General features: G+C 41.5%; 1 protein-coding gene across 1 annotated transcript in view; it reads left to right on the top strand.

Annotated features, from left to right (window-relative positions):
- The window catches only part of PCDH15 (protocadherin related 15), an 812,634-nt gene that overhangs the window by 329,997 nt on the left and 464,972 nt on the right, over positions 1-17,665 (top strand). The window contains exon 6 of the mRNA XM_026651074.1: positions 70-189. Within this exon, the coding sequence (XP_026506859.1) occupies positions 70-189 (120 nt within the window). The remainder of the gene's footprint in view (positions 1-69; positions 190-17,665) is intronic.

The following is a 17,665-nucleotide window of genomic DNA, read 5'->3' as shown; positions in this document are numbered from 1 at the left end:
TTTCTTTATTTTTTTCTGTAGTTTCAAAGTGTATTTGAAGTGTGTATATTCTTTTTGTTTTTGTTGTAGTTAACACCAGTTGGAACCACCATCTTTACAGGATTCTCTGGGAACAATGGTGCCATGGACATAGATGATGGTCCCAATGGCCAGATAGAATATGTCATCCAGTACAATCCTAATGACCCAGTAAGTGAAGTTCTTCTTTTCAGGACATACACACTGTACAAAACTAGCATGTGTATTCTTTTTTTTTAAACCAGCTTAGTTTACCTTTCCTGCTATCTGTCTCTTATGGTAAACACCATTAATAATTCTTCTTATTTTGGGTCATTTATTTCATAACCCTCCCCAGCAGTTGCTTTACTCACTCTTATTTGTCATGCATTTTCAATCCACAATGAGTAATTTAATATATATATATATAATTGTATTGATAGAAAAATATTAGGGTGTATTTTAAGAGGAAAATTGGTAAAGTTCCTTAAAGAATCATTCCCAGAATTAATTTATTCTGGTGGGGAATAAAAAAAATGAACATTTAAAACTGTTTCTTAGTTGTGAATCAAAATATTAGTCCTGATAATCCAATTTTAGTCCACTACCCCACACTGCGAGATGATGGCAGATAATCTTAATGAATACAGCATGCAGTTCATCTGAGAGCATGCATTCATGATTTAATGCTCTACTTTGGTGTTTCAAATCCTCAGAAGAAAATTATTTTTGTTTCCTTTTGCAACTTCATTTAAAAAACCCTGATGCAGTTTTGCTCTGTTACACTAGTATCAAGTGCAATCAGCATGGCCAGAGGGCAGCAGGAGAGGGTTAGAAGGGAACCTTATTCCCTGTAGAGGGAAGAAAGTTTGCTATAAATTAATTAAAGCACCTGAAGCCAATTAGAGCACCTGACACCAGTCACCTGATAAAAAACCCCTGCTTCAGTCAGACAGGGGAAGGAGTTGGAGCAGAGAGCAGTTTGGAGGAGTTGAAGCAGAGTGGATTGGTGTTGGAGCAGAGAACAGTTTGAAGGAGTAGAAACAGAGTGGATTGGTGTTGGAGCAGAGAGCAGTTTGGAGGGAAGCAGAGGAAAGTTTGGAGAAGTGCTGTGGTGGGCTAAGAAGACCAAGACCCTAGGTAAAGGGACACCTGGCTTGTGCAGAGGGAGGACAGAAAGCCTCCACAAGCTGAAGGGCAGGAGAGGGAAGTAGCCCAGGGGAAGGAACCGCTAGTTCAAGTGGTTTACCGCTGTCCCTTGGGCCCCTGGGCTGGGACCCGGAGTAGAGGGCGGGCCCGGGTCCCTCCCTCTCCACTCCCCTCCTCTAGGACACTAGTGGGGCAGTTAATATCCCAGTTCAGGGGCAAGAAATGGTGCCCTGAACCGCTCCCCCCCGCCCCAAGAAGAGAAAGCGTGAGACCCATCATAGTAGTGCCGGCAATTTGCCACACAAGGTAGAGCAAGTCCATTAATTTACAGTAAATTGGATCTTAAAAGTAGTTGTATTTGTGCTATTATCAAGAACCACTAAGCTCTTTTCCCTTTTCCCTATTTACTTAAAGCATAATGTCTCTTCCACATATCAGATTTGAATGAAGCCCCATGATTCCTATGACTTCGTGCTTTGAGCATAATTTTTGTTCTTCTTTACAAAGAGTTTGTAAAAAGTTCATTAAACAGACATGAGGATTCATCTGGTATGAGAGAATTGCTACCTGGCATAGAGCCAGCCTAGACAGCTCTGAGCATGGAAAATTCTGGAGGGTAGGGGGTAGGACATTGTCAATTCATCATCTTTCAGGAAATGCCAAATGACTGTACCAGCATTTGCTTTGATGAGGAGGGCAGGGAAGGGCCAAAAAGATTTTTCACCCTGGGTGGCAAAATGACTAGGACCACTGCTGGCTCTGTGCCACCTCCTTCTGGCCCCTTGTTATAAAGAGATTTTGGGGGGCAGAGGAGACATTGCCTCACTGCACTCCAATTTCCAATTGGCATAATAATACTTTTAGGGGGTATTACATCACAACTGTAATTTAGAGCAGTCCTGACCCCTTTGCATCTATTGAAGCTGTGCAAAGGGGTCATATCTAGGATCAGGATCTGGTCCTTTTCTTTCAGTAAAAGCTGATCTGGAATATTCTGATATTTGCAAATCTTTTTCTCTAAATTCTTCATATTGTTTAAATTTGGGGCTCTCAATTAAATGCAGTTAATACATGCAATTAATACAAACTAATTAACTAGGTTTTAAAAAAAATCATGATTAATCACAGTTTTAATCACACTGTTAATAATAGAATACCAATTTAAATGTATTATAAATATTTTTGGATGGTTTTTCTACATTTTCAAATATATCGATTTCAATTAAAACACAGAATAAAAAGTATACAGTGCTCACTTTATATTATTTTTGATTACAAATATTTTCCCTATCGATAAATAAAAGAAATGGTATTTTTCAATTCACCTCATAAAAGTCCACTCAGTGCTACTTCTTGTTCCGCCAATTACTAAGGCAAACACGTTTATTTACATTTACAGGAGATAATCCTGCGTGCATCTTATTTATAATGTCACCTGCAAGTGTTCACATAGCACTGTTATAAGCCGGCATTGCATGGTATTTATGTGCAGGATATGCTAAACATTCATATGCCCCTTCACGCTTCGACTTATGCGCTCTAAAGTTTTACATTATTTTATTTCTGAGTACAGTTGTGTAAAAAATAATAATTCAACATTTGTAAGTTGCACTTTCAAGATAAAGATATTACACTACAGTACTTGTCTGGGAATATATATTTTTTTTCCTTCATGAAAATGGTGCAGAATTATTCCACTGGAAATATTCATAAATTAAGTGATTTTACACATGGTCAATATTTTCATCTAGTTCCCCTATTATGATCATTATTTTACCTTGAAGGAAAAAAAAATAAAAGGAGAAAGTTGCCATTATAGCATATTAGTACATTATACAAATTATTGTTGAAAGGTCTATCACAGGGGTCGGCAACCTATGGCACACGTGCCAAAGACAGCACGCAAGACTCCAGCGTGCCATTAAAAATATTGCCCCAGCCCGGCCCGCTTTCCTCTGCCCTCCGCTCCCCACACGGGGGCAGGGAGCAGAAACATAGGCATGCGCACGGGGTGGGCAAATAGCCCCACTCTCCCAGCGCGGCAAGCCGCGGGGTCCGCGCTTCCAGGCCGGAGCACCCGTCCGAGCTCAGCAAGCCACCGGCCTTCCCCTCTCCCCTGGAGTCCTGTCGCCGCGCGCGCAGCGCTCTGGGGGCCGGGGCTGCGCGCTCCCATGGGGCTGCGTATCTGGCTCTGCTTGGAGCCTCATGGTAAGGAGGCCGGGGGGGTTGGATAAGGGGTGGGGGCAGTCAGGAGACAGAGGGCAGGGTGGGTTGGATGGGGGTGGGATCCCGGGCAGGGTGGTTAGGGGCGGAGGGGTCTCTGGAGGGGGCAGTCAGGGAGCAGGGGGGTTGGATGGGGTATGGGAGTCCCGAGGTCTGTCGGGGTTGGGGGGTGGATAGGTGTCAGGGCAGTCAGGGCAGGGAGCAAGGAGGGTCCTGGGGGGCAGTTAGGGTGGGGGGTCTCTGGAGGGGGTGGTCAGGGGACAAGGAGCGGGAGGAGTTCGGGGGTCCTGTCAGGGGGTGGGGAGTAGTTGGATAGGCATGGGAGTCCCGGGGGGGTCTGTCTGGGGGTGGGGGTGTGGATAAGGGTCGGGGCAGTCAGGGGACTGGTAGGGGGTAGGGCCCTAGGGGGGCAGTCAGGGGACAAGGAGCAGGGAAGCTTAGATAGGGGGTGGGGTCCTGGGGGGCAGTTAAGGGCAGGGGTCCCAGGAGGGGGTAGTCAGGGGACAAGGAGCGGGGGGGTTGGAGGTTCTGAGGGGGGCAGTCACCCAGCCCTCTGCCTTGAGCCCTGACCTCCCCCCCACACACATACAGCCCTCTGCCCTGAGTCCTGCACCCCCGCACACACCCCAGATCCCTGCCCTGAGCCCTGTACCTCCCTCATACACACCCAGCCCTCTGCTTGACTCCTTCACCCCCCCCATGACCCCAGCCCTGACTCTGGCACCCCCACACATACCCAGCCCCCTCCCGCCCTGACACCTGCACCCCCTCACATGCCCCCAGCCCTCTACCCTGACTCTTGCACCCCCCACATCCCGACCCCCACCCTGAGCACCAAACGGGAGCTCCTGCACACACACTCCCACATTCCCACCTGCAACCCTCGCATCAAATGGGAGCTGCCCAGGTAAGTGCCCCACATCCAAACCTCCTGCTCCAACCCTGAGCCCCCTCCCTCATTCTAGCTCCTGGCCAGACCTTTCACCCCCAGCCCTGTGCTCAGTGCACTCCCATCCTCAGCTCAGTGCAGAGCGAACTCTCCCAAAACAAAGAGCACAAACAAAAGCCTTCCCCCCACCAAGATTTGAAAGTATCTTGTCCCCTTATTGGTCCTTTGGGTCAGGTGTCCGCCAGGTTACCTGAGCTTCTTAACCCTTTACAGGTAAAAGGATTTTGGAGTCTCTGGCCAGGAGGGATTTTATAGTATTGTACACAGGAGGGCTGTTACCCTTCCCTTTATAGTTATGACAGTTCTAAATAAAGAATTAAAAACAAACAAACAGATACTTAAGACAATAGTCTGTCTATATTCATGTCTATCTTTCCCTGGGACATACAGTCCCTGGAAACCAGGGAAAGCTGCAGTTACTTTCAGGCACTTCCACAGGATCTGTCTTTCTCTTCCTTGTCAGGCTGTTCTTTGTAGGAACAGCTGACTTGCGCCTCTCCTCTCTTGCTCTCCAGACTGTTTTCAACTGTTTAGTTTCTATTTGATCTCTGTGTTCACAGATTTTACAAAATGGCTGTGTAACTCTAACTGTGAGGAGAGGCAGAGGCAAATCAAGACAAATGGGATAATTTTAAATTTTTAGAACATTATGAGGGAAAATTTAAAAATTGTACCCTGGAGGATAAATAAAATAGAATGCTACCAAATACTTAGTACTTATAATAATAAACTATAAGTTACCAAAACATTAACTTTTGTTAGCTTGTACACGCTACTCTTCCTTGCTCTGTGCAGTTAATACCAAATGCATCGTTAAAAGAACAAGAGATTACTCAACAGTATACTGGGTCACTTCAGAGAAGAATTGGTGTAAGGCCAGCTCCACTCTTGGTGTCCTGTTCTTTGCTTCTCTTTGGTTTAAATTACTCCTGAGATTTGATATTTCTGTGGCTGTACCTCTTTTTACAGAGTTTATCCATGTAACAATCTTGGGGTTCATTAAATAACAAACCAGTGAATGAGAAAGTAATAAAACAAATTGAAGAGCATCTCTGCTGAACTGTTGCACACAGCCATGCGGTGTTCCCAAACCCTCCAGGGGACATCTCCCAATTCCTACGTTCATAATATTGTCCCTTATGAGGGAGCGGCTCTAAATTATAATCTTCCTCAAACATATCTCTGCATCTTCCCTATTAAAGAAAAACAAATTAACTCTTATATGCATATACACCTCTACCCCGATATAACGCGGTCCTCGGGAGCCAAAAAATCTCACCGCCTTATAGGTGAGACCACGTTGTATCCAGTTCGGTCCGGTACGGCGCTTTAACAGGCCCGGGGCTCCCCGCTGCTTTACTGCGTTATATCCGAATTCGTGTTATATCAGGTCACGTTCTATCGGGGTAGAGGTGTATATAAACAGCTAACAACTATGTAATAACACATGCATTACATTTTCAACCCATGTAGTATATTTCCATAAACCCAATGTGTCAACTACCTGGAGAGGAGAGGTTACCAGCACATCACTCAAGTGAGTATTTACCACTCACTTTCCTCAAATCCCTCTTCTACAGGCAGGTTGGCAAATCTCTCTGAGTCTTCCAGAATGTTTAATCTCCCACTCTGATCTTCTCAGTGTCAGCCTTTCATTAGAGTCTGAGTTGTTCTCTTGTTCCTTGGCACTTTCTCTTTTTTGTGTCGATAAAGGATCAGTTTGATGGGAAATGCTAGAGTCCACATCTTCTATTACTGTGTTCAAACTTTCTGGGTTTACTCGTAGATCGCTTTTATTGCATTTAACTGTGTCCCCCTGGTCTGTCTGGTCTACGTAAAAGCTTGGAATCAGTTGTTCTTTAATGGTACCCCTTTGGCCCCAAGTATTAGAGGTGTGATTCCTCAGGCACACTATCACCTGGATTAAGAGATGGGAGATCATGTCCCTTTTGTCAAAATAATATTTCTGCTTCCACTTTTGATTTTCTTTCATCTTCCGTATGGTTTCATTGTTATGGGATTTCAGCAAGTTATCAGTAACTGTTAAATTAGATGTGATCCTTCTTCCTATTAACAGCTGAGCTGGAGAAAAAGCCATTCTCCAGGGGTGTACTTTGGTAAATCAGTAACACTTTTTACAAATCACCCCCACTGTCAAAAGTCTTTTTCATAAGGTTCTTTACGGTCTGTATAGACCTTTCCACAAGTCCATTTGATTGAGGGCAATTTGGACTTAATGTTTTATGATGAAAATTGAAATCTATGGCAAATTGACTAAAATTTGCACTAGAAAATTGCAGCCCATTAGGGCTAAAACCTTTATCTGGAATTCCATGCCTGGAGAAGATTCCCTTCATGCCAGCTATCACTGACTTACTATTAGTACTGTGCAGTGTGCAGATTTCTGGATACAGAGAATAATAGTCCTTTGATTACCAGGTAAATAAGTCAGTGCCTGCCTTCTCATAAGGCTTTTATAGAACTGGATGAGATCTCAGTGGCTCTTCCTGTTGGTATGGCTTGTATTTCAAGCATGAAAGGCAGTTTCCTACCACATTAGTAACATTGTAATTGATCCGCGGCCAATACAACACCTCTCATGCTCATTGTTTGCACTTCGCAATTCCTAAATGACTCTTGTGGATCTTCTATAACATTTCCTTTTGGAGGCTCATTGGAATTACAACCTTACCTCCTTTGAAAATCACTCATCTATCATAGTAAATTCATGTCTCCAGTTCCAACAGTCTCTTATATTTGAACAGCAACTGCTCATTTCTTCAGGAAACCCTTTAATTATCACTTCATTAAAGATTCCCGGTGATTCATCTTTCTCCATTTCCTCTCTTATTTGTTGCAGTTTCCTGTTAGCTATGGGAATTGACTTTACGATCAGATCTACCTAGGCTTGCATCTCTGTCTCTAAAGTCTTCTCTGGTTTCGTGGCAGCCACTGCTGTGGAAAATGCATAGGCAGTGAACATGAATTTACCGGGTGTGTAGGTCACAACAAAAGCATACTTTTGCAGCTTTATCATTATTGTTTGAATCCTGAAGGCACAATCATTTAGTCCATTTCAGCTTCCACGGTCTGTCCATAAATATACTGATTGAATCTCTCACAGGCAAACAATATTCCTAAAAACTCCTTCTCAATCTGTGCGTATCTGCTTTCTGCCTCAGTCAATTATTTGGATGCATCTGCCAGTGGTTGCCAACAATCCTCCTGCTTCTGTAAAATCACTACACCTAACCCAGATGGTGAAGCATCTACTGAAATTTTAATAGGCCTTCCTGGTGCATAGAACTTCAACACTGTTTCTTGTATCAGTTACTTTAAACCTTCCCATGATTCCTCCTGTTCTGCATCCCAATACCATTCATTTTTATTCTCTAGGTGTTTTCTCAAAGCCACTGCTTGGGTAGATAGATTAGGTATGCATTTTCCAAGATAATTAACCATTCCCAGGAAACGCTGGACATCTTTATTTGACTGGGGATGTGGCATCATTTCAGTAGCTGAAATATTCCTCTTACCAGGTTTTACACCATTGTTGGAAATAAGGTCCCCAACAAATGTCAGTTCTGTAATCCCTAAAACACATTTCTCCCTATTTAGTTTGAGATTTTCAGCTCTAGTTGCATCTAGGACTTCATGAAGTCTACAATCATGCTTCCCTTTTGTTGAGCCCCAGATGATGTTGTCATCCATTGAGGTGTCAACACTATTAATATGTTCATAGATCATATGTATGGTTTTGTGGTACACTTCTAGTGCAGAAGCTATGCCGAAGGGTAAGTGTAAGAATCTGTATCTTCCAAAGAGGAAACTAAATGTGCATATTTTTGAGCTTTCTTCAATTAATTTTAGCTGCCAAAAACTGTAGGCTGTATCCAATTTACTGTAATATTGAGCTATTTGCAAATTGAGACATAATCTCTTCTCTGGTTGGCAGTTTAAAATGTTCTCTTTTTATAGCCTTGTTGAGGTCTCTGGGATCTTAGTATAGGCGTAGCTGGCCATTACTTTTCTCCACAATGACAACGGAACTCACACATTTTTTGCATTACTTGCATTGTTTCCATCCTTGCAAGCTCAGCCTTGAGTTTATCATGGAGTGTAAGTGGCCTTTCTACATGGACGGATAACCAGAGGGACCTGCATGTTTATCCAGGGTTTATCCACCCTACAAGCAACCCAACCCTTGAAACAGGTAATGATATTCCTGAAAGAGTGCCTCATAGCCAGGTTCAATATGATCTTGTAGTGAGAGCACCCATTTTACCAGACTGAGTTTCTCACATGCAGCCAGGCCGCCGATTGGTGTCACCTCCTTTGGCACTGCAACAAAAGGGAGATGTACATGGTGTTTTTATGGTTGTTGCTAGCATTGCAACGCCCCTTCACTGGTATATTTGTTCCAGAATATCCAGTTACTTTTATTTATGTTGGTCCCAGTTTGGGTCTTATTTTTAGTCTTTCATAATCTTTTTTTTCCAGACAGAATAGTAATCTGAGCTCCTGTGTCCAGTTTCAATGAAATATTTTTTCCATTCACTGTCATAGGCAGTATCCAGTCCCTCTTATCAAGCTTGCTAGTTCTCAGTACATCAATGAAAAACTCCTCAACCAGGTTGTGTTTAACCGAGTACACTTGACTTTTCTGCATTTGGGATCTGCAGCATTTTGCAAAATTATTATTTTTCCCACATCTATGACAGAGTTTTCCAAAGGCAACACACTGTTTGGGGCCATGCTGTGATCCACAGCTTCCACATGACCGTCTGTATCCAGTCTTCACCCAGCAGTGGCTTTCATAGTGAGTGGTTCCACTCTTTGATTTGATCTATTCTGTCTATATTCTTTTGTACTTAGTACTTGGATAACCCCTTCTGATGAATTCAGCTCTTTGGCTTATGCTTTCACAGTTTCTGCTGTCTTGCATATTTGGAGACCTTTTTTCTAAAGTTAAATCTCCTTCACAGAGCAGTTTCTCTCTTAACAAATGTTTAATTCCACTAATGATTCTTTCTCTGACCAGAGACTCTATCAGTTCACCAAAGTCACAGGTTTTACTGAGTTTCCTTAATTCTGAGACATACTGCTCTGTGGTATCATCAGTTTTTTTGGATGCAGGTACAATAATTGTCTCTCTCAAAGGTTTCATTTTTTGGCATGCAATGTTCCTCAAATTTAGTCAGTATTTTACTTAACTTCAAGCTTTCACCTTCTTCAAACTTAAAGTTGTTATAAATATCCAATGCTTCCTCCCCAACAACATGCAAAAATATTAATGATTTCACTTTATCATTTTTTCTCCTTTTCTCTGTGGTTGCTAAATACAATTTAAATCTCTGTCTGGATGTTTTCCAGTTCTCTGCAACATTCCCTGACAATTTCAGACTGGATGGAGGTTGCAACACATCCATTCCTGGTTTTTTCCCCCTTCTTTAGTTAGTCAAGCTACTATTGTGCTCACCAAATACATGCAAAATCCTCTGTGTCTGATGCTTCACATGCTTCTCTGGTTCTTCCCTTTGTCTCTGCTTTCAGTTGCAAACACAAGAGTTAACTTCAAAATGACTTCAGTTTCCTTCTCATTCAGTACTTCTGACACAATATAATGATCTTGGGGTTCATTAAACACAAACCAGTGAATGAGAAAGGAATAAAACTTTAATAAAAACAAACTGGAGAGCTTTTCTGGTGAACTGCTTCACACAACCATGCAGTGTTTTCAACCCCTGCCTCCAGGACACATCTCCCAATTCTTGTCTTCATAATACTATCCCTTATGAGGGAGAGTCTCTTAATTATAATCTTCTACAAACGTATCTCTGCAATCCACAATTTTTTTTAACCTAATGGCCCTCACTTGTCCATTAGGCACCTTTGAACTGTATTGTGTCAATAGGTATTCAAATACGCATTCTCTCTGGTCACTGACTGTAGGTCCTTTGTGTTTGGGCTTCTCGTTTACTCTTCTTAGGATCTGTTTTAATCTAACCGCTTTTTGATTAATTCTCTTTTTCACCAGTTATAGTTTCTTTCAGTTTTTTTCCTTGATTCATTCTCTCTGTCTCTCTGTGCTACATCTGGAAATTTTATTTCCTTCTACTTCCCTTCTGTAATAGTGTCTGCTCGCATACCCTGTTCCATTTTTTTCTGCTTCTCCTGATCTGAAACCTTTCCTGTTTTTCCTCCTTATCCCTTCCCAGTCCCCTACTTATTTTCTTCTCTTTGTTAATTTTACCCTCTCACCTCCTACCCTACCTCCAGTTCATCCACTAGCTCAGCATCTAGATCCTTCTCCTTCCCTCCTCATTCTCTAACAGCTTTTTCCAGCTGCCCCCTGCGGGTGGATTATAAGCTCCCTCCTCATCTTGAGCTGCCCTCTTCATGGCCATCTCTCACCCCAGGACAGCATTCTATGCTTCTGCATCACAGCTGCAGCAGGTGCTAGGGTCAGGGTTACTATGTTGTCTTTCCACTTGTATTTTTCAAAACCCCCGTACTTATCTAGACTAGTACATTTATGCAGGAAAGACTAATAATTCAATAACTAATAACGCATTTGCTATATAGTTCTCACTGACCAGGTCATATAACATATTCATAAAATTATTACAGATCAATATTCTTAGATTTTTACATAGTAGCTTCATATTCACCAGTCATGTGATGGGAGTAAGAAAATAATCCACCCTGTGCCAACTCCAACACTGCACAACTGGTTAGGATCATAAACTGAGTGTTTTCACCATCCCCTGAAGTAGCCCATATTGATCATTGTTGGAGGAGGGGTATTAATCAGAGATAACAATAGTCTGCTCTACTAGACACACTGTTCTGTTGTTAGTAAAGTCAGTGTGATAATGTATATGGATATTCTGTAGATTCTCTCCTGCTCTGTACAAATATAGAGTTAATTTATATTTTCTGCATTGTAGATGCTATAACCTGATGAAGAGAATGTCTGTCTGCTAATTTGTCCTTTGTAGCAGTCTCAAAGCTGGACTAATAATGCAATGTGTGGTTTCCATTAGCTTCTACTTCAGCTCGAAAAGATTAAAACTGCATTCACGAGATGCTTATTTCTAGGATTTCTAGAGTGGAGTTCAGCAGGCCATAGCAATTTTGAAGAGTTTCCCCTCGGGCAGGCTCTATTCATTTTGTAATATTTTAGAATCCCTATAATTTTCTAGAGAATAGAAATAGGAAAAATGAGTCATAATTTCTCTGAAAAATACATTTTATATCTGATTTTTGTGTCAAGAAAATTAACTGGGGACAGTATACAAAAACAAAACTCACAGGAAAGCACCAACTTCTGTCGCTTTCAGACTGTTGGAACCATTTATCTGTAACTATTACGCTACATTTTAGATCTCATGAGAAACCTTTCAGTTCAACTACAGACAATTAAATTTTGACTTCTGAAAGTAACAGTAAAAAAGAAGCAAAAATAAATGCATTTTTCAAGTGAAAAAAACCTGAGGATTACATAGTTAGTACTAAAATGTTGTTGTTTGTTCTTACTGAGACGGTGTACTACCCAAAGAGTCCAATTAGGACTGGAGTCTCATTGCGCTAAGCATTGTACAAACACTGAGGAAGACAGAGTTTACAATCTAAAAAGATAAAAATAAAGGGAAAGGGATACAGTATGCAAGCAAAATGATTTGGGTTCTGATTGACACATCTCTTGTTAGTTCTATTTATCAGTAGTAGTAGTAGTATGTATGTATTAGACTGAATCATGGCTTTGCCCTGAGCCCCAAGCAAGAGGAAGTATACTGCTGTACTGTCCCAGAGCAGCTGAAAGTCACAATCTCCCTCCAGGTTCCCTTGCTGCTTCATGGAGACAGTACTGCATTGGGTCTAGCCAAAGCTTCAACGTCTTGGCTCCTTTTGTCCCACTCCCTTCCACCCTCTGCGGTGGGAGTGGAACATCTTGACATTGTAAAGCCTGCTTCTCTTCCAGGGCTGCTACTTGTGATACAGATAGCCAGTCCAAGAGCATGAAGAGGTAGCTTGGAGTCCTCTTGTGCCCACATCGTGCCTTGCTAGATGGCCCAGAGTTTGGCCTATTGCTTGTCATATTTTTAAACAATATAATAATAATGCTCTATTACAATAATATCCTCGACTTCCCCTATAACCAGCCATTGTTAGTGCCTTTTTTAATTACACACTTTTCATTCAGTGTCAGTGTACATGAACTATCCTAACTAAGTGCTCTAGCCACCCAGATGTCCCAGTTGCTAACCCAGGGTATTTCACCATTGTTTGCCCGGCTCTAAAGGCAGCCTCCCGCCAGCAGCTGTGCAGAAGTAAGGGTGGCAACACCATAGCACACCACCCTTACTTCTGCACTGCTGCCTTCAGAGCTGGGTGGCTGGAGAGTGGCGGCTGCTGACTGAGGGCCCAGCTCTGCAGGCAACAGCACAGAAGTAAGAGTGGCAATACCACACCAGCAGCTGCCATTCTCCAGCTGCCAAGCTCTGAAGGCAGTGCCAGTAGCAGCACAGAAGTAAGGGTAGCAGTACTACAAGCCCCCCTACAGTAACCTTGCAACCCCCTGAAACTCCTTTTTGGGTCAGGATCCCTACAATTACAACACTATGAAATTTCAGATTTAAATAGTTGAAATCGTGAAATTTATGATTTTTAAAATCCTATGACTGTGAAATTGACCAAAATGGTCCATGAATTTGGTAAGGCCCTACCAACTACCGATAAAGACAAGGGGTGGAATTTTCAAAACTGCGTATGTGATTTAGGAACACAAATTACACTGACTTTCAAAGTCACTTTATGCATTTTCAATAATCCCACTCTAGAATTCAGTTAAATTGGAGTTCTAAAGTGGAGCTGCTGTTGCACTAATCTGAGGCTCATTTGAATGTTTTTTTTGACTTTTGAAAATCCTGCTACGAGTATTATCTGGTGGATTAGAATACGAGGTTATGCCATCATAACATTTGTGCTGAGTTTGTGTAACTATAATTAAAGAAATGTTGGGGATAGTCCAGAGGTGTTATCCTGCTCCTGCAGTTAACACACACGCAACTCACATCTACCTCACGGGATTAAAGGATTACTTCTGTAGATGTAACTTTTTCACAACAAAATGTAGTATTTCTATGACAGTTTCCAATATCATCATAATTCTACAAAGTTTACTTGAAAATTGAATAATATATGTAATATATATGATGCACTATAATTTTGTGCAAAGTGCTGTGTCAGGCAAGTAACAAGAGTATATAGGGGTCTGTGATGGCAGAGCCAATGTGGAGGTGGGAACTTGTTTGCAGTATAGGTATATTTTAACATATATAAAACTACTCATTTACATCCAGGTCCTGATTTCCTGATACAAAATCACTGTAGACCATTTAGACACTCTTGGTCTTTCATTACACAACAATTTATGTCAATTTTGTCCACTTTATGTCTGCAGTTAAAAATAGGGTGACCAGATGTCCCGATTTTATAGGGACAGTCCCGATTTTTGGGTCTTTTTCTTATATAGGCTCCTATTACCCCCTCACCCCCGGTCCCGATTTTTCACATTTGCTGTCTGGTCACCCTAGTTAAAAACATACTATAGCGGTTGATACTGATTAGATTAAACTGAAAAGTAAATTAAACACGGGGCTAATGGTCCTAGGAAAACTGCCATAGAAATGTAACATTTTAATTTGAAAGGCCTACGCAATAACATCTTCCCTTGAATGTGCCTTAAAAGGAATAAAAAGGGCCTTCTGGTGGTAAGTAGCCTTCTATGCACATCTGCAATAAAGTCTGCAATTATTTCATAAATAATCTCCAGACATTGCAAGTAAACTGTGTATTGAGTCAACTTCCTAATTACTCTCCTCTGTCTTTGGCACTTGCTCCCCAGGAACTTTGAGTGACATTAATAAGGATTTTGTATCTGATATTTTAGTTGTGGTATGAGGTTTAAGAATAATGTATGTTTTGGATCCATTTTCTGGTTGGCTGCCAAAGAAGTGCTTACCTCTCATGGCACCATAATTTAGGATAAATGATTTAATATTAAACAAGCTTCGGTGATTTCTTTTCTGAAGAAACCTTCCTCAACAGCTATGGATGAGTCTAATTTTTGTTTGGATTCTTTTTATTCTTAAGTGATTGTAAAAGTCATGTAATTAAGGTGCAAAATTCTTATTCAATTTGGCTTGCATGAAACATTCCAGGTTTTAGGGCTCACCACAGCAGAGAAATTTTTTTGGTCAAATGGGATAGTGATTTATAGATTTCTGCCATTTCAATTTCTTTATCACTTTTAGTTTTGTTAGACCCTTCAGTAGTATTCCACCTTATTGAATATGATGTTCTTGTGTCATATTTCCAATCTATTATTGGACTGTCAGATCCTACTTTGTCTTGGTTTGAGTCCTATGTAGAGCTTTTGTCAACAACTGTTACCATGGGTCAATTTAATTCTTCACTTACTTGTTTGTCCTGTGTTGTGCCTCCTGGATGTATGATAGGATAGTTTTATTGCATTCATGTGACTAATAGCTGATAATTTTTAGGGAGTATGCTATGTGTTTTCACTGTTATTTGGATGATATCCAGTAAAAGCTAGGAATTCCATCTAATTATCAGGCGTACATTTCTACTCTAACTGCTTATTCAATATCAGGTTATGGATGTTGGCTAATTTTATTAAATTAAACCCAACTAACCCAGAAACTTTGCTAGTTGAGTCCAACTGTTGCGTATGTGCTAGAGAATGTTATGCTGGTTGCATGCCAGTTGCCAAGTGAATTTACAGGATGCATATTCTAGAAGACTTCCTGGTGAGTGTGTTGCTTGAAGTGGAAGGAAAGCTCAGATGGTAATTGAGCTGGGGGCTTTGATAAAATTATTTGCTTTTCCTTCAGGAAGTGTATAGTTGCACATTTGTATCTCTGATTCTAATGACACCCAGATCATCAATTTCAACTAAGGAGTGAACAGCACAGTGTAGCAGGAAATATATAAAGAAGGCCTCAAGTCATCCTTGTGCTTATTCATTCCTGAGCAGGCTGTGTGCTGGTCTAGTCCTCTAGCATGATTTAGGCTAGCTTAGAAGCTGATGCAAATTATACCAACTCCCAGCATTCCCAAGATGCTCATAAGGCAGCTGAAGATTTCTGAGGTGCAGAGAAGCCGAGGCCCTATCCTTCCACCAGCTCTACACCATCAGAGTTTTAGGGTCTGTGTCCATAGTAAGCCATGTAAAATAGTTCAAGCATAGGGGAGAATCTGGGCCAGAGTGAAGGTAAAATAAACTGATTATATGGGCCTGATTTTTATCCTCCAGTTGTGTGAATGAGTATTATGCATGAACTCACCGGTGCTTGTTCAGTAGATATTAAAATTAGTAAGACAAATCATAGCTGAAAAACAAAAACAAAACAATTTACAATTTTTGTGAAATTCTCATAGTTTAGATTGGAAAAAAATATTAGGCAAATAACACTGGTCTACAATTTTTGAGAAGTCGTCTGCTTCAGAGATAAAATGTGCTATTTATTATGTATTTTGATGTGCTGAATTCAAATATGACAATTAAAACAACTGATGGGCTACTGTTTCTAAGATATTTAAGTTTTTACATTGTATGTCTATGTATATTGTGTAGATAGTAGAGTTTTAATCATAAATTGTAAACCTAGGTCTTTTCATGTGTTTATGGTTGCTTTACATGATAATATTTCACCTGTCCTGTTTATGTAACACTTTAAAAATCAGCAAAAGGGTTAGATAAATAAAATTTATTATGAAACAAAAGGCAAGAAACTATTATGTACATAGTTTAGTCCTATTCAGTGTCTACTCGGCGCTTCTTGGCTTGTCTCTTGTATTCATTAAATGGAGCATCTCTTGTCACTGTCCAGCAATAGTCTGCAAGCATTGATGGGCTCCATTTGCCCTGATAGCATTTCTCCATTGTTGCAGTGTCCTGGTGAAATCGCTCGCCGTGCTCGTCGCTCACTGCTCCGCAGTTCGGTGGAAAAAAATCTAGATGAGAGTGCAAAAAATGTATCTTTAGTGACATGTTGCAACCAAGGCTTTTGTATGCCTTGAGGAGGTTTTCCACCAACAACCTGTAGTTGTCTGCCTTGTTGTTTCCGAGAAAATTTATTGCCACTAACTGGAAGGCTTTCCATGCCGTCTTTTCCTTGCCATGCAGTGCATGGTCAAATGCATCATCTCGAAGAAGTTCACGAATCTGAGGACCAACAAAGACACCTTCCTTTATCTTAGCTTCACTTAACCTTGGAAATTTTCCATGGAGGTACTTGAAAGCTGCTTGTGTTTTGTCAATGGCCTTGACAAAGTTCTTCATCAGACCCAGCTTGATGTGTAAGGGTGGTAACAAAATCTTCCTTGATTCAACAAGTGGTGGATGCTGAACACTTTTCCTGCCAGGCTCCAATGACTGTCGGAGTGGCCAATCTTTCTTGATGGAGTGGGAATCTCTTGCACGACTATCCCATTTGCAGAGAAAACAGCAGTACTGTGTGTATCCAGTCTGCAGACCAAGCAAGAGAGCAACAACCTTCAAATCGCCACAAAGCTGCCACTGATGTTGGTCATAGTTTATGCACCTCAAAAGTTGTTTCATGTTGTCATAGGTTTCCTTCATATGGACTGCATGACCAACTGGAATTGATGGCAAAACATTGCCATTATGCAGTAAAACAGCTTTAAGACTCGTCTTCGATGAATCAATGAACAGTCTCCATCATCTGGATCGTGAACGATGTTGAGGGCTGCCATCACACCATCGATGTTGTTGCAGGCTACAAGATCACCTTCCATGAAGAAGAATGGGACAAGATCCTTTTGACGGTCACGGAACATGGAAACCCTAACATCACCTGCCAGGAGATTCCACTGCTGTAGTCTGGAGCCCAACAGCTCTGCCTTACTCTAGGGTAGTTCCAAATCCCTGACAAGGTCATTCAGTTCACCTTGTGTTATGAGGTGTGGTTCAGAGAAGGAGGATGGGAGAAAATGTGGGTCCTGTGACATTGATGGTTCAGGACCAGAAGTTTCATCCTCTTCCTCTTCCTCGTCTGACTCAAGTGAGAATGATTCTGGTGCATCAGGAACCGGCAGTCCTTCTCCATGGGGTACTGGGCGTATAGCTGATGAAATGTTTGGATAATGCACAGTCCACTTTTTCTTCTTTGACACACCTTTCCCAACTGGAGGCACCATGCAGAAGTAACAATTGCTGGTATGATCTGTTGGCGCTCTCCAAATCATTGGCACTGCAAAAGGCATAGATTTCCTTTTCCTGTTCAACCACTGGCGAAG

This window comes from Terrapene carolina, unplaced genomic scaffold (assembly GCF_002925995.2).
Source record: "Terrapene carolina triunguis isolate 2854851 unplaced genomic scaffold, T_m_triunguis-2.0 Scaffold95, whole genome shotgun sequence".
Taxonomy (NCBI): Eukaryota; Metazoa; Chordata; order Testudines; family Emydidae; genus Terrapene; species Terrapene triunguis.
The sequence above is the reverse complement of the archived record's forward strand: the minus strand, read 5'-3'. Positions and strand labels throughout refer to the sequence as shown.